General features: G+C 53.2%; 1 protein-coding gene across 3 annotated transcripts in view; it reads right to left on the reverse strand.

The window, feature by feature from the left end:
• NPAT (nuclear protein, coactivator of histone transcription) overlaps window positions 1-17,887 on the reverse strand; it is a 352,831-nt gene extending 334,944 nt beyond the window's left edge. Inside the window, exon 1 of one of the 3 annotated variants that reach the window (XM_085621511.1) lies at window positions 17,707-17,887. In XM_085621511.1, coding sequence (XP_085477637.1) covers window positions 17,707-17,743 — 37 coding nt within the window. In that variant the 5' untranslated portion in view covers window positions 17,744-17,887. The remainder of the gene's footprint in view (window positions 1-17,706) is intronic. The other 2 variants (XM_085621512.1, XM_085621513.1) reach the window with 2 other exon arrangements.
• Window positions 17,888-18,177: the final 290 nt, after the last annotated feature.

Consider the following 18,177-nt stretch of genomic DNA (forward strand, 5'->3'; position numbering starts at 1 on the left):
TAGCTGGGCCTGGAAGAAACTTTTGAGCTATTTAGCTCACCCTCGCCTATATTCCTCTTCGCTCCCTATTCGCAACCCGGGACTACTGCCGGGCACGGACGAGGCGCTTGTGCAGCGAACGTTGAGTAAATTTAACCTCACCAAGATGGGAGATTTATACCCGGAAGGGCACATATTCTCGGCGTCGGAAGAGGCGCGCTTTAGCGAGGCTACATTCATGGACAGATTCGTTCTGCGCCGACTCTATTGCGCGGCCAGGGCGGCAATTGCGGGTTTCCCCCTTGAGCCTGCTTCCTTTGAACCCCTTACCATCATTATTGACAGAGATACGGGGGCCCATATAGTCTCGAGGCTGTACAAGGCGTGTGCGGCTTTGCTCCCTTGTGCGGAGGACCGAGCGCGGGCGGAATGGGAGACGGACCTGGGTAGGCCTATCACGGATGAACAGTGGACGGCCTGCTGTAAGGTTACTGCTACGGTGTCTCTGAACAGTCGTCACAAACTCCTTCACTATAAATTCCTCCGCCGTTGGTACGTGACCCCAGACAGGCTCCATTCCATTGACCCTGCACGACCTCACCTCTGTTGGAAGTGCGCAGCACCACATGCAGACTTCGCACACTTGTCCTGGACCTGTCCGAGGATGCAGACATTCTGGACACAAGTCTACAAAGTCTTGGAAGACATGTTAGAGCTTACACTTGTTCCCACTCCGGAGGTGGCGTTGTTGGGCTATACAGCAAATTTCCCTAAAAACGTTCGTAGGTTGGCCGCTATGGGTCTACTTCTGGCTAAACGAGAAATCGCCAGGCGCTGGGGGGATAGACGGGCCCCTACGGTCCAATCGTGGCTCACTGCCATGGCGTTTTGCAGCACGAATAGCGAACTCTACTCAGTCTCCTTCCCGCAGCAGCGCGTCCTAAGGATATCTGGGGCCCTTACAAATCATACATTGCAGGCCTCCCCGGCTCCCCCTCGTCGCCCTCACATTCCGGTATAGTTCCAACGGGAGTAGGGTAGGCGAGGTGACATGGGCGTTGGGAGGCTGGGAACGTCGAGGTCAGACTGAGATGGTGTGTTCCATGGGGCGTTTGTTGTGGGGGGGTGGTTGGCATGGTATGCACATGGGTAGCGGACTATGCGTGGAGGGAGGGGATGGCTAGGAACCATGGGCATGAATGGGCGCTGTCAGTCTCCTCTGTTTCAGGTTGGACGAGTACTGATGGGGGAATGAGCAAGGGGGTTCTGATGGTGGATGCCACTCATAACTTACATATATTGCAAGGGAGCGGGAAATGTTTTGATGTACCTCCATACTTTGTCATCGATGATTACACAGCTAACATTTGTGTACCGTTTGATTTTGCAAATCTAAATAAAGCTTTAAAAAAAAAACATTAAAAAAACTTTGCTCTATGTTTGATGGGGAGCCAGTGCAGTTTACGCAGCAAGGGGGGTAGCATGAGCCCATCTAGGGAGCCCGAAAATCAGCCTAGCTGCGTCATTCAAGGCCACCTGTAGCTTGCGGATGAGGAGTAGGCAGTCTTCTTCCACATGGTCTAGAACTGCCCGAACTTGGAACAATAATTGGAAAGGATTATGTTTTTTGTCCATGAAGCGACTGATAAACAGTTAGACCATATGACTTAAGTCCATTTATTTGTGCCTCTTTCCATATTTCAAAAATGAGAAAATAAAAATCAGCAGCAGGTTCATAGAACCTGCACTGGTACTGGGGGAATGACAGATTGCAATAAGCTGGATAGCAACCTGACTAAATTGTGATGGGAAGTCTAAATTGTGATGGGAAGTGTTAAAGTGGATGGTATGTGCAAGGAAGCTATTGAATATGGGAGTACAAGAGAGGAATGAGAAAACCTGTCTTTGCCCATAAGTGGGATATAATTGTATCTGCATTCATGGGAGACGGTGTGGATGAGAACCAGCCGACCAATCTGATATCAATACCAAGTGGTGCTTCCAGTCGCAGATCAGTGGTAGAATAAAGGGTGTGTGTATATACCACAATGTGTTCCTGAAGCACCCTTTAACAACCCAGTATGTTAATCCTTCCCAACTGCACTCCTTGATTGTACCAGTGAATAATACCATTTCTCTCAGGAAGACACAATAAACATTTGTTTGTGATTAATGCCACAGCAACAAAGAAATTCCACAACCTCCTTAGAAAAGAGTTGGACGCCCCTGTCCATCAGGAACACACTGGGGAAACTTCCTTGATGGAACAAACATTCTAGGAAGTGTATAATTCTGCTGGATGAAACAATGCTCACACACAACACTTCTAGCCACCTCGAGTAACAGTTCTATGGCTACAATTAATTATGGTGTGCTCAACCTTCAAATGAACCACAAAATCCACTGCAATTTCTTCCTAAGGACCGCTGGGTAAATCTCTTCAAACCAAGGGAGGAAAACCTGGGTTGAAAATGTGATCAGTATCATTACACTTACCACAACACCCGACGACTCTCTCCCTTCCAAATCTAGGCATGGCCACCAAAATCTTCCTGGAGGCGTTCCTTGGTTCTGACTTCCCTTAATAGACCCTCAAGGATCAAAAACACAGTTTTCGCTCTCAGACCTTTAGAAACCACACGTCTGGTTCCACAGAACAGTAGGTGATCTTGTTCAGGCAGTTCGTCTTTCAAATCAACGAAATGGCAAAACAACACTCAGATTTTACTACTTTCTGACTAATAATTCTTCCAATAGTTACAACACTGCTTAAAACAACCACTCTATTCCACTTCCTCCCTCCACTAGAACAGCTCCTAGAGTGACCATACACGCACTTTCAATCCAACACTCATCTTCTTTAGCCATGTAACTCATCTGCATCCACGGCGGAAATGGCCGTCTCCAATCTTGACAGAGACGGCCAGTCAGTCGCACAATTTGCAGCACCAAATAGGTATTTCATAAAAAATTTATTTTTTTGAAGTTCTACAACCCATCTATGGGTGCAAGATGAAACAGAGTCCAGATCTTTTTGGAAAAGAAAATCCTGATGTGGCTTATAATTAGCCCAGACAGTAAAGGTATTGTCCTATTAAGAACCCGGAATTTCCTGACAGCCCAACTCACTGCCAGAGCTCCCTCTCAATTATGAAGTAGTTTAGCTCATCTCAGATCTCTTCATACAAATGAAATCACTTTCACCCTTGCCATTCCTTTGCAACAAGGCTGCATCCATCCAGTCCTTTCCCGCTCACGTCTTTTACCACGATAACCTCAATTCCAGGTACAAATGCATTAAGTCAGGTACCATAGTCCTTCAACATTTCAACTTCAGATTCACACTCCTCACTCCATTCGAATTTCACATCTTTCTTACATAAGGCCGTGAAAGCAACTGATTTACTCAAAATGTTGCGTATGTACCAACCATAAAACTCAACCATGCCCAGGAAGGCGAACCCCCATTACAACGATGAGAGAACATCGCCGGTGCATTACAACGCACATTTTACATCGTGGGAACCTTTCCAATGCAAGCTTTTACATCGCGCATGCTGTCACATCGCAGTTTACCACATCGCGGGGATTTTACATGGCGCATGCTGTTACATCGCTATACGCGCAACACATTTGAACAGTGGATGGACATTTATTAACGGATTTGTATGTGCGTATATCCGTTAATAAATGTCCATCCACTGTTCAAATGCGTTGTGAGTATATCTGTTAAATGTTCGTAATGGGTGTTCGCAATTACGACACAACCATTCTGCAGTTACATTTTGATGGGGAATTAATGCACAATGCACAAGCAAACTAGGGGGCATATCAACAAGCAGGCGATAAAAAATTATCGCCGCTTTTGCGGCCGAAAAGCGGCGATAATTTTATCGCCTAATCAGCAAGGTCACGCTAACGCGTGAAACCTTGCTTTAGCGTCAGGATTCCTAACACCCAGCTTTGCATCTCTAATGAGATGCAAAGCGGGCGTTCCTGACCTGGCATGACAGGAGAAATGTCGCTAAGCGACATTTCTCCTATCAGCAAGCCTAACACTATGAAGCATAGCGTCAGGAAAAGTAGCGATAACCCCTGTTAACGCTACTTTCCTTACGCCTGCTTCAGGACTGACTTAGCCATGATATCCTATGGAAGGTGGATATCATGGCTAATTTGTGAGGCCCTATCAACTAGCTAACGTGAGATTATCGCTGGGTTTCCAGCGATAATCTCACGTTAGCCAGTTAGCGCTAGGATTTTTATCGCTGATGAGATAAGCGTTGCTAATAGCACGTTATCTCAGCGATAAAAATCAGCCGGCGATAATTATCCGAGCGCTAAGTGCGCTCAGCGATAATTATCGCCGGTTGTTGTTGATATGCCCCTAGATTTTAATTGGACCATTTCAGAGCCCTGCTGTGATGATTCCTCGAGCAAACTAGAATCTAGCGTTACATTGCATGCAGAACAGCAACAACTTAATCCCACAAATAAACACTGCTGAACATGAAATCACAAGTATTTCGACATCTGCGCAAAGTGTATTCCTGAATTTAAAAAAAGTAATGTAGGACAAATTACATTAATTTATCTGACGTGTTTTCTGTAGTGAGCTCAATTTAGATGGTGAGCAGAAGTAATTTGTTGTTCCAAAGAACATATAAAATGGTCTTTCTCCACTGTGAAAAATTCTTTAATGATGGCAGAAATAATGTACAGAAAATCAGTTTTACTGGACAATGCAAACTAGGCGCACTTTTCGATTATTGTACATTTCCTTGGGTACTCCTACGGAATTTTGTGAATTATCAAAAATATGTTAATCTACACAAATAATATCTTTCTATCTATGCTTCTCTCCCTTATGCCCATCACCTGCACAACCTGTTACACCTCAGTCATGTGTACAATGTTCATAAGACAACATTCTAGCATCGTACATAACATCGCACATTGCAAAAGCGCAAGTCAATACAACACATAAAGTCTGTGTAAACCCGTTATTTATGCGTTGGCAGTGGGGGCCGGTGGTTAGAGGTCGGATCACGCTTTGGCAAAAAATAAGCAGAAACTGTGGGAGGAGGGCCAACGCACAAAGAACGGGTTTACACGCTGTTAGAAAAGGTAGACGGACCGGGAGGGTCGGCCGGGGTCAGGAGGAGAGGTCTCCGGGGAGAGCCGTCTCCAGCGATCGTACAGACAAGTAACTTCCCCCACACAGACAGATATCACACACGGATAAGGTTCAGTGATCTTTATCGACACTTATTTAAGGTACGGTAAAAGGGTACAAGGAGGTCTGGACTCAGGGGTCCCCTCGATTAGAGTCTCGTAAGGTAGGGAAGGGGGTAGCGGGACAGTCTATTTACCAATCAGGTAATTCGGATGAGATGGTGATGAGCTCACAATCCTCGAGCTTGGTGGTTAGGTGGTATGGGCCGCGGCAGCGCCAGCAGGTCCCGGTGCGGATGGTCGATACAACGGGCCGCGGCAGCGCCAGCAGGTCCCAGGAAGATGAAGGCTGCAGAGGGCCGCGGCAGCGCCAGCAGGTCCCGGGGAGAATGGTCGTTACAACGGGCCGCGGCAGCGCCAGCAGGTCCCAGGAAGATGAAGGTTGCAGAGGGCCGCGGCAGCGCCAGCAGGTCCCGGTGAGGATGGTCGGTACAACGGGCCGCGGCAGCGCCAGCAGGTCCCAGGAAGATGAAGGTTGCAGAAGGCCGCGGCAGCGCCAGCAGGCAGGACGATGGTTCACAAGAGCGGGCTACGGCAGCGCCAGTAGACCGTCAGGGTTGAGTTCACTCGGTGTCTCTCGACTCCAGGATACAACTGCCTTCCTGCTCCGGAGCTGTCTTAGTTATAGGGCTGGTGCCCTTTGATGTCCGGACCCTCGCACTTGGAGGTCGGAGGGTCCGGGATGAAGGTGTCCAGACACCCAGCAGGGGGTGGAGCCAGCGCCTGGGGGCTGCTGGAGGCGATCGGCACCTGGCGGGGGAAGAGCTCTTGACGCTTCGTTCTCCCATTGACCTGCCAAGTGGTCCGCTCGCCTCCTGGGTGGATGGTGGTGCCGGGATGTCGGGGCCGGCCAGGCCCGGGGTTAGGGTCGAGGTGAGGCCACGCGGCCGCGTGGTGCAGGGCCCAAGATGGCGGCTTGACCTGGCCGGGGAAGCCGGTGGGGCTGGACCCCGTGATGAGTAGGGGTCCGAGGGCAGAGGGTCCGTCGGGAGACGGAGTACAGGGGCTTGTCACGGGGGTAAGCAGGGTGGGCCGGAGCTCGGGCCCTGTCGTGCGGGGGGGGAGCCAGCCCTCTGTGTGGCCTGTCCAACATGCGTCCCCCCCAGCTGAAGGCGGGGAGAGTCACCCATCTCCTTGGGGACTCTCTTCGTCGAGGCGGAAAAAGCGGGACAGGCCGTCCGCGTTGGCGTGGTCTTGGCCTGGCCGGTGCTCCACAGTGAAGTCCATTCCCTGCAGGGAAATGGACCAGCGCAAGAGTTTTGGGTTCTCCCCCCGCATCTGCATCAGCCATTGCAGGGGTCGATGGTCGGTTTGTACCCGGAAGTGGGTACCGAAGAGATAGGGCCGGAGCTTTTTGAGGGCCCACACTACTGCAAATGCCTCCCTCTCGATTGTGCTCCAACGCTGTTCTCGGGCCAGGAGACGTCGACTGATGAAGGCCACCGGCTGGTCATGACCTTCGGGGTTCAGCTGAGAGAGGACGGCCCCGATGCCGTGGTCGGAGGCGTCGGTCTGTACTACAAATTCCCGACTGTAATCGGGGGCCTGGAGCACCGGGGCGGTGCACAGGGCGGCCTTCAGCTCTTCGAAGGCCGCTTGACAATCAGGAGTCCAGTGGACCCGCTTCGGTTGATTCTTGGATGTGAGTCCCGTGAGGGGCCCCACGATGCTGCCGTAGTCCTTCACGAACCGCCGGTAGTAGCCGGTGAGCCCTAAGAAGGCTCGGACCTCGGTCTGGGTGACGGGGGGCTGCCAGGACTGGATGGCAGCAATCTTAAGTTGTAGTGGGGCCACCAGCCCGCTTCCCACTTGGTGCCCCAGGTAGGTCACAGACCCTTGGCCAATTTGGCACTTGCCGGCTTTAATGGTGAGGCCGGCCCGCTGGAGGGCTTGGAGGACCTCTTGGAGGTGACGGAGGTGGTCGGACCAGTGGCGGCTGTATACAGCGATATCGTCCAGGTAGGCAGCGCTGAATTCTTCGAGCCCTGCCAAGACCTGGTTCACAAGACGTTGGAATGTGGCGGGGGCATTCTTCATGCCAAAGGGCATGACCTTAAATTGATAGTGGCCATCGGGGGTGGAGAAGGCTGACCGTTCCTGAGCCCTGGGTGTGAGGCCGATCTGCCAGTAGCCCGCCGTCAGGTCGAAGATACTAAGGTAGCGGGCGGCCCCCAGCCGGTCGATCAGCTCGTCTGCTCGGGGGATGGGATGAGCGTCGGTCCGGGTGACAGCGTTCAAGCCCCGGTAGTCGACGCAGAATCTCAGTTCAGGGGCGGTGCCGGGGGCAGCGGCCTTGGGAACTAATACAACCGGACTGGCCCAGGGACTGTCCGAGGGCTCGATGACCCCGATCGTGAGCATCTTGGCCACTTCCTCCTGTATGCAGGTCCGTACCCGATCTGGTACGCGGTAGGCCCGGTGCCGGACAGGGGGACTGTCCCCGGTGTCTACGTCGTGCAAACACCAAGGGGTGACCCCGGGGGTGAGTGAGAACAGGGCAGCGAACTGCAGCAGGAGGTCCCGGCAGTCCTGGCGTTGCTCCGAAGTGAGGGCGTCGGAGAGCCGGACCCCATCCACGGAGCCGTCCTTCTCCTGAGTCTTTAAGAGATCCGGGAGGGGCTCGGAGTCTTCTTCTGTACCACTGTCGGTCGCCATCAGGAGGCTTAGTTCTGAGCGCACAAAGTGTGGTTTGAGCCGGTTGGTGTGGAGGACCCGCAGGGGGTTCCGGGTGGACCCCATGTCGATGAGGTAAGTGACGGGGCTTTTACGCTCGACCACTTTGAAGGGCCCCGTCCACTTGTCTTGCAGGGCACATGGTTCGGTGGGGGACATCACCCATACTTGCTGCCCAGGCTCGAACTCAACGGAGGAGGCATTGTGATCATACCACCTTTTCATGTCCTCCTGACTGGCCTCGAGGTTCGCCTTGGCCATCTCCCTGAAGCGCCGGGTCTGGTTTCGTAGGGCCAGGAGGTGTTTGAAGACGTCTGGAGGGGTCGTTAGGGGGGCCAACTCCCAGCCCTCCTTCACGAGGCTGAGGGGCCCTCGCACAGGGTGTCCGTATAGGAGTTCAAAGGGGCTAAAGCCGAGGGACTTCTGGGGTACTTCTCGGTAGGCGAAGAGGAGGCACGGGAGCAGTACATCCCACTGGCGACGGAGAGGCTCTTCCAATCCCCCAATCATCCCTTTGAGAGTGCGGTTGAACCGCTCCACTAGTCCGTTTCCTTGGGGGTGATAGGGGGTCGTGAATCTGTATGTGACCCCGCATTGTTGCCAGAGGGACTTCATGTACTTCGATATGAAGTTCGTACCTCGGTCGCTGACGACTTCTCGGGGGAAGCCTACCCGGGAGAAGATCCCCATCAGGGCCCGGCCAACCACTGGAGCGGTCACGGTCCGTAGGGGCACCGCCTCGGGATAGCGGGTGGCATGGTCCACTAGTACCAAGATGAACCTGTGTCCTTGTGCCGTGCGAGGGTCCAGCGGCCCCACAATGTCTATCCCCACCCTCTCGAACGGGGTGGTGACCACCGGGAAGGGTTGTAGAGGAGCCTTAAGCTTCCGGCCACTCTTCCCGCTTGCTTGGCATGTGGGGCACGATCGGCAGTGGTTCAGGACGTCATTCCTCATTTTTGGCCAGAAAAAGTGGGTCACCAGTCGACTGTACGTTTTATCTTGGCCCAGGTGCCCAGCCAGGGGGACATCGTGGGCTAGGTTGAGTAGAAAGTCTCGGAAGCGGAGCGGTACCACCAGAACTCGACTGGCCCCCAGCTCGGCGATTCTTTGCTCGCTGTAGAGCAGGTCGTTATCCCAGTAGACCCAGTGGGTTCCGGTGGTGTCCCCGGCGGCTTGGGTGCTGGCTTGTTGGCGAAGCCCCTCGAGGGAGGGACAGGTCTTTTGCTCCTGGCGGAACTGTTCTTGGGTGGGCCCCCCTTCTTGCCGCCACTGAGCCAGATCCGGAAGGTCCTGGGGTTGCGCGTTTTCTTCGGGGGCCGGGTCTGGGAGGTCGGCCTCGCCGTTGTCCTCTACGGGGGCAACCGGGGGCGGAGGTGCCGGCCATTCGGTTTCTTCTGATCGGGGGGCGGCCCGGCCGGCCATGGATCGGGTGGTTATGCAGGCCCAGTCCGGGAGGCCCAGCATCCCCAAGTGCTCTCTTCTCTCGACGGTGGCCCACGGGGAACTCTCGAGGTCATTCCCCAGGAGGCAGTCCACGGGGGCATCGTCCCGGACCGTCACTTTCAGTAGGCCGGAGACCCCTCCCCATTCAAACGGGACGCAGGCCATCTTGCACATGCTTTCAGAGTTATCTGCCGAGCGGACGGGGCAGAGAATGTTCGGCAAGATCTGCTCGGGCTTCACCAGGTGACAGCGGACGGCCGTCACGCTGGCGCCGGTGTCGCGCAAGGCCTCAGCTCTCTGTCCATTAATGGTCACCCACTGACCGTATTTCCTGGTGTTGGCGGGTAGGGGAGCCCGCGGAACCATGTCTCTTCCCCCTAAGCATGCCAGGACCATGGCGGCCGGTTCCCACCCTTGCTGGTCCGGCTCACACTCCTCGGGACCCTCCAACGACTGCTCCTCCCCCAGGGCAGCGGCAGCTACCTGGCGGGGTTTGGGCGTTTGGTTCAGCGGGCAGTTCGGATCGTTGGCGTAGTGGCCTAGTCGCTGGCATCTGTGGCACGTGACGTTGGCTCGGTACCCAGGCCGCAACGGGGGGTTGCCCCGGCCGGTCGGCGGCGGGGTGCTGGCCACGGTTGTTGCTGGCAAGGCGTCTCTCCCCCGCCCCTGGCCTCCTCCTCCTCCCCGAGGACGGTGCTGGCCTTGGTTGCTTCTGTTCTGGTCGTGTGGCCCTTTCCGGCCCACTCGGGTGCTCTCCCACCGGTCAGCTTCGGCGGCGAGCTGCCGGGGGTCAGTCAGCTTACTGTCGAGTAGATGCTGCCGGAGCTCGACGAAGCAGTTGTTTGACAGGTGTTCCCATACCATGAGGTTGAAGAGCTGTTCGTAGGTGGTGACCTGACTTCCCTTGATCCAACCCTCGAAGGCCCGGCTGAAATAGTTCACGTATTCCACCCAAGTGGTACCTGGGATCCGGGTGCAATCCCTGAACCTCTGGCGGTACATCTCGGGCGTGAGGCCGTAGCGGGTGAGGAGGGCAGCCTTCATGTGGTCGTAGGACGACATTTGGTGATCGGGGAGCTGCAGCAGGGCATCGCGACCCTCGTTGATAAATCTCCCCCAAAGTCCGGCTCCCCAATCACTCCGGTCGATCCGGTGGGAGGTCATTGCGAACTCATAGGCCTTAAACCATTGTTGTATGTCGTCTTCTCGGACATACTCGCGGACCACATCCTTGGGGATGTGAACTTTTTTCTCAGTTGGTCCCGGGGTGTGTGGTCTTTCAGGCACCCCCAAGTCCTTATGCTGTTTGCGCAGTTCTATCTCTGCCAATTGGCGCTCGTGCTCGAGCGTTATCTTTTTCTCTTCCAGCTCTCTCTGTCTCTGTTTTTCTTCTCGCTCCTCTCGAATCCGCATCTGCTCGAGGTTGAGTTTCTGTTCAGCTAACTTGAGCTCCCCATCCATCTTGAGTCGTGCCATCTCTAATTCGTGCAGTCTGACTCTGTCTCTTTCTCGTATCTCCTCCGGTGATAGGCCCGTTCCCCGTTCCTCGGGAGTCGTGGCGTTCCCCTCTGGTGTGACGCTGTTTTGGTCGGAGGGTCTTGCGACCCCCGTTTCTGTCCACGACTCAAGGGCGTGCTTTAGGTCATCCTTGGTACTCAGGCCAGTGGTAGCAATGCCAAGTTCTATGCAAAATTGTCTCAGTTCGCGGTGGTTGTACTCCTCTAGTTTCTCCATTTGGAACTTCTCGGTGGAGCTGCTATCTTTGGTCGACATCGTGCTTTGTCGTGGGGTGAGCTACTCTCTGTACGATTACGCGTTGATTCGGATCGCGCCGCTGGCCACCAATGTTAGAAAAGGTAGACGGACCGGGAGGGTCGGCCGGGGTCAGGAGGAGAGGTCTCCGGGGAGAGCCGTCTCCAGCGATCGTACAGACAAGTAACTTCCCCCACACAGACAGATATCACACACGGATAAGGTTCAGTGATCTTTATCGACACTTATTTAAGGTACGGTAAAAGGGTACAAGGAGGTCTGGACTCAGGGGTCCCCTCGATTAGAGTCTCGTAAGGTAGGGAAGGGGGTAGCGGGACAGTCTATTTACCAATCAGGTAATTCGGATGAGATGGTGATGAGCTCACAATCCTCGAGCTTGGTGGTTAGGTGGTATGGGCCGCGGCAGCGCCAGCAGGTCCCGGTGCGGATGGTCGATACAACGGGCCGCGGCAGCGCCAGCAGGTCCCAGGAAGATGAAGGCTGCAGAGGGCCGCGGCAGCGCCAGCAGGTCCCGGGGAGAATGGTCGTTACAACGGGCCGCGGCAGCGCCAGCAGGTCCCAGGAAGATGAAGGTTGCAGAGGGCCGCGGCAGCGCCAGCAGGTCCCGGTGAGGATGGTCGGTACAACGGGCCGCGGCAGCGCCAGCAGGTCCCAGGAAGATGAAGGTTGCAGAAGGCCGCGGCAGCGCCAGCAGGCAGGACGATGGTTCACAAGAGCGGGCTACGGCAGCGCCAGTAGACCGTCAGGGTTGAGTTCACTCGGTGTCTCTCGACTCCAGGATACAACTGCCTTCCTGCTCCGGAGCTGTCTTAGTTATAGGGCTGGTGCCCTTTGATGTCCGGACCCTCGCACTTGGAGGTCGGAGGGTCCGGGATGAAGGTGTCCAGACACCCAGCAGGGGGTGGAGCCAGCGCCTGGGGGCTGCTGGAGGCGATCGGCACCTGGCGGGGGAAGAGCTCTTGACGCTTCGTTCTCCCATTGACCTGCCAAGTGGTCCGCTCGCCTCCTGGGTGGATGGTGGTGCCGGGATGTCGGGGCCGGCCAGGCCCGGGGTTAGGGTCGAGGTGAGGCCACGCGGCCGCGTGGTGCAGGGCCCAAGATGGCGGCTTGACCTGGCCGGGGAAGCCGGTGGGGCTGGACCCCGTGATGAGTAGGGGTCCGAGGGCAGAGGGTCCGTCGGGAGACGGAGTACAGGGGCTTGTCACGGGGGTATGCAGGGTGGGCCGGAGCTCGGGCCCTGTCGTGCGGGGGGGGAGCCAGCCCTCTGTGTGGCCTGTCCAACACACGCACTTTATGCGTTGTATTGACTTGCGCTTTTGCAGTGTGCGATGTCATGTACGATGCTAGAATGTTGTTTTATGAATGTATTGTCAGTTCAGATCCGACCTCCAGCCTGCATGCTCTGCAGTGGCTCGACCCCGACATTTCGTAAATAAATACGAATAAATATGCTCATCTCATGCTATTCTTCTCGTTTTGTTAGACCTCAAATACTGCAATTGGTGGGCGACAAGCTGATTTTCAAGCTACCTACACAATCCTTCACACCTTCGAAAGCATCAAAGGCTTGTGGATAAATCTAGAGTTTTAGCATTAAGACTTGGCCTGCTACCAACAAAGGATGCGATGCCCAAATGGACCCAGAACCAACCGCCCCGTCATGCCGGCTATGTCAATGGCGGGACGAATCTTTCTTGGATATGTTAAGCATATTTCCCATCTTGCAACCGGCGCACAGAAAGCTGTTAGCAATCTCTTTAATGCGAATGGTGGAAGAAAATGCCGCCATGCCATGCTTACTCGGACTTTATGCGTTGTATTGACTAGCGCTTTTGCAGTGTGCGATGTCATGTACTTGCCCATAGGAATCACTGTATCTGTGTTGCAACGTCGTGCGCTGTGAAAATTGCCGGTGTAACGGTGTTTGCGATGCATTACACGCGTGGTAAAAGCACGCGTTGGAATTGTGTGCGATGTATGAACATACATCCGCCCAGGAAGGTCACATCCTCCTCTTTACTCTCTGGTTTAGCAAAAGCACAAGAGAAATCCCCAAGTTCCTTCCTCAGTCTCCCTCCCTTCTTTGATAAAATATGATCAAGTTAGGCATTTCCTCTCAATTAAACTTGCACTTTTCTGCATTTAAAGTTATGTCAGCCTCCTCCTGCCAATTTAACACCAAGTATACTCTGTGGTTATGTTCTTTCCATGAGCTGTCATAGATAGAAACATCTTCCTGGAAGCACTTCACCAATAACTGTCTCAAAACCGTGAGCAGTAACAGGATTTTAGAAGGACTGATAGGCAAGTCAGCTGGGACAAGGTATCACAAGCGGCGAGTCTTTCTTACATGCTTCACCAAGAATCTACCTGTTGATCCTGGAGCATGTCCTATGCCAGCCTCCCCACTCAGTCCAGCAGCCCACTGCTCATGTGCCATTGAGAGCACTTGCTCTCAACCTTTACTGCCCACCTTTGCCTTCTACATTCACATTCAGACTAGGGCCGCCCTCACTCAGCCTCTGTTCCTGCCAGAGCCCTGGTTATTCAGCCTTCCTAACGTATAGTTAGTTTGTTGATATTATGCCATTATAGTTTTGTGTAGTTTTGTTTAGTCTTGTGCCCATTATTGCTGTTGAGCAGTATGCGTGCCCATTACTGCTGTTCCCCACTGCTGCCTTTTCCTGCTGTTGCCCTGCTCTCATCTCCTGTCACTCAGCACCTCAACCCTGCTCATGACCTACTTAATGGAGCCCGTACAGCCAACCCGTAGCGGACCTGCTGCTGGCATGCCAAAGGCAACCCTGGCCCTCCAGCCGCTACACCGCTGAGGAGCTGCTGGCCATAAACCCGGACTCCGTAACAACTGCTACACTGCCTACCCGCAATCCACCAAAGGACCATTTACTTACCACCACTGCTGCTTCTCCTGTGACACAGGACCGCCATCCCGCACTGAAGCCTACGACGCCACCACGAAGAAGACCATGAACAACCCGGAACAGCTCCAACGCATCCTGCTAAACGCCCAATCTCTCTACAAACACACCACAGAAATGTGGGACACCATCACCATCCTCTCCCCAGACGTTGCCTTCATCATCGAAACATGGCTCAGCCCCTCCGCGAACCACAACGTCGACACAGCAACACTCAAAGGCTACAAGATGATTCACCGAGACCACACCAACAAACACAGCAGGGGCATCGCCATCATCTTCATGGAAACCATCCGATGCATCGCATCCAAGGACGTCCTCACCCCACTCATAAACCCTCTCAACTTCCAACTACAGACCAACGCCAAAACAATGTTCAGAGGCACACTGGAAAACAGAACCCCGGGACCCGACCAGTTTTCTGCGAGCCATTGCCAATATCATCGCCCCCTAGCCATTTACTCCAACCTCTACGTCCTACTCAGCGACCTCAATTTCCACGTTGACAACACCAACTCCCCCTCCCTCCTGGAGAACCTCAACACCATCTGCCTCACCCAACTCATCACCGAACCCACGCACAAAACGGACTCCATTTTCACCTACACCAACAGAATCAAATACAGCCAGGTCATAGAACTCACCTGGACCAACCAAACCATTCTTCACTTCACCATCTCCAACGCTCAGTACACCTTGACCAAGCACCACAGCTCCTCCCACCGCAGCTGGAGCAAGGTATCTGAGACACAGTGGACCCAGGCCCTTACCACCACCCAACCCAAAAGTTCATCAGACCCAGAATCCAGAATTTCTCCACATAGATCACCGAATGCGCAGATAGAGTGGCCCCAATGAAATGAGCAAAAAACCAACACACCTCATAACAAGCCAGCTGGTACCTCCTAGAGCTCAGAAACACCAAGCGCAACTCGAGAAACAGGGGCGTGCTACAAGGAACCCCTCCAGACAGAGCCACTCACAAAGCAGCCCTCAGCAACTACCACCTGCGTATCAAGGAAGCCAAAACAACGGCCATCACAGCCTGCATCAATACAAGAAAGAATTCTTCAAACTAGTAAAGGAATTCTCCTACCCTTCAGCCACAGAGAACACCATTCACCTCTCCCTAAGAACTCTGCGACACCCTTTTGGACTACTTCTACAGCAAGATCACCACCATCTACAACAACTTTGACCCACGACCATCAAACCTAACAGCCTCGTCCAACTAGCATATACCAGCCGAATGATTACCACAGAGATCAACACGGCCATTATGTCATCTATCCAATCTGGGACACCCACCGACCCCTTCACCCACCACCTTTTAAACCTCATAACCATCCCATTCTGCCCGGAACTCACCAGCATCATCAACACTTCATCACCACAGCTGTCTTCCCGAACAGATGGAAACACAAAAGGGTAAGACCCCTCCTAAAAATGTAAATTGTAAATTGATACTTGTATAGCGCACTACTCACCCGCAAGGGTCTCAAGGCGCTTGTACGAATACCGCTGTGGAACCCATCCTGGCTTTCCCTGTGAGGCGTCCACTCCTGGGCACCCCCAAGGTGGAGGCCAGGCATCCTTAGCGTTGTGGGGGCCGTTGTGGAGATTAAGCAAGCTATTGCACAGAGTTGCAGAGTGGGACTCCATGACTGGAATGGCACCGAGGCGAGAATTATCAGGTCCGTGGAATTTTTTTAGCCCAAGACCCGCCGAGGCGGGGAATTGGACCCTGGTCCCGGGCTAGACCTCTGCATCAGGGTCTGCCGCTCTAATCATTGAGCCACACTTCTCCACTACTAAAGAAACCCTCTGCCGGCCACAGTGAACTCAAAAATCTCCCTGCTCCCGTACCCAGCTCGAGAAGGGCATCAACCAACAGCTCACTGAATACCTGGAACAAAACCACCTAATTGACACCTCCTAATGAGGATTACATACCAACCACAGCACTGAGACTGCACTGATCGCCGTCAAAGACATCATCAGAACCCTTCTCGACCGCAGAGACTGTGGCCTTGATCCTCTTCAACGTCTCGGCAGCGTTCAACACCATTTCCCACCACACCATGATCAACAGACTCTAGAACATCGGCACACAATAAAACAACCTCATGTGGATCTCCTCCTTCCTTACAGGACTCACACAGCACATATGGGCTGCAACCCTTCGGCTCCGAACCCAAATGACACCATATGCGCCGTACCCCAAGGATCATCCCTCAGCCCCACCCTGCTTAACACCTACATGAGCTCACCTAGCAGACATCGTCAGATCCAACGGCTTCTACATAATTTCATATGCAGATGACACTCAACGTATCCTCTCTCTCACTGAAGACCCCTCCACACCCAGAACCAACTTCTGCAAAACCATGACCAACTTAGCCCACTGGATGAAAGATAACTGCCTTAAACTCAACTCTAACAAGACAAAGGTACTGATCTTTGGAAATAACACTCCCGGAGGGGTCCACAGCTGGTGCCAAGCAGAACTTGGAGCAACACCCACGCATACAGACCATGCACGCAACCTAGGCATCATCCTCCACGACGAACTGACCATGAAACGACAAGTTAAAGCAGTCGCCTCCTCCTGCTTCCACACCCTTCACACGTTCCAGAGAATCTTAAAGACTGTCACTAAGGCTCTCATTGCCAGCATCTCCATCCAGCTCCTCCGACGACTCCAGACCATACAAAATGCCACAGCCAGAGTCATCCTGGACCTTCCCAAACGAACCCACATCACCTCCACCCACCTCAGGAACCACCACCAGATCTCCATCCAGAAGAGATGCCAGTTCAAGATCCTCATGCATACTTACAAAGCTCTGCACGATCAAGGACCAGCTTACATCAACCATCCACTGAATTTCAACCGACCCGCTAGACACCTGCACTCCACCTCTCTAGCCCCTACGCACATCCGCTGCAGCAGGGCCTGCTCCTTCTCCTACATCGTTGCCAAGACCTGGAACGACCTTTCACTTCATCTTAGATCAGCACCCTCCCTTATAGACTTCAGAAAGAAACTCAAGACCTTGCATTTCGACTAAGACGTCGCACCCACAGCTCCCAGATACCCCAGCTGTGACAGTGCTGCACTATATAAATGATTGGTTGATTGATTAAAAATAAACTGGCTTTAGCCACACTTGCCACCCGCAATAAGCTGCACCCTGACATCCAAAGGTAATCACTTTGGGACATAAACATGTGTTTGTTTAAAGGTTGGCTTCGAAGTGGTTTGTATGAGTTAGTGTGAAAACAACCGCATATATTTATGCAGAGTCTTAAGCATATAGATGGTCTGATATCAATCGGTCGACCAGTGCGGACTGCTCTTCTATTAATGCATTATGATTTTATAGCACCGTATGTAATAACTCTGAAAATAATACTACAGTTCGTTGGTTGCAAAACAGATACTGTGGGGATCTGAACTGGTTCGAATAGCGAACTCGCAGAGCCCGTGCAGTTTCTGTGTAATAGCTCTGCAGTTCCTAGGTTCGTTGATATCGCTGTAAAGGTTCTTGTAAATACCCGAAATGTTGTCATAAATATTATGCTGTACTCACAATACTAATAACTAAATGGCCCCAACTAGGGCAAGTAGATTTCTGTCATTTCTCCTTTACCCGCTCACCTAATACCAGACGCGCGATATCGGACGGGAGAAGCATCCTCTCTGCTCCCGGGACTCGCAGGCGCCGTAACCCAGTCCTCGGCCAATCCGAGAAGGGACCGGAAAACTGCGCCAACGAACAAAAAACAAGTCTCCTTTTCCTAGTCCGGAAGTGACGTCCTCTTTGACAGCAACCGGAAATAATTCGTCGAGGGACATGCGGCGCCAACATAGCGTCACAATGTTTTCGTTCGGATGCACCAATGACGGGTAGGTAGAGAAGAAGTCCAGTTTTTACCTATCAGCCAATGGTTGAATAGGATACACGTTCCACGTTAGTACTCTTAAAATACGAGTTTCTGATTGGTTCGTGATCGAGCCTAGCTTGATAATTTATAGCTGCGTACTTCTGTGTTGTGCTTGTGCGTCTTCCAGCGAGTTTTAGATCAGATCGGACTCGGAGTCTGGGATTCGAGACTAGAGATACCATGG

Source organism: Triturus cristatus, chromosome 8, assembly GCF_964204655.1.
Source record: "Triturus cristatus chromosome 8, aTriCri1.1, whole genome shotgun sequence".
NCBI classification, from domain to species: Eukaryota; Metazoa; Chordata; class Amphibia; order Caudata; family Salamandridae; genus Triturus; species Triturus cristatus.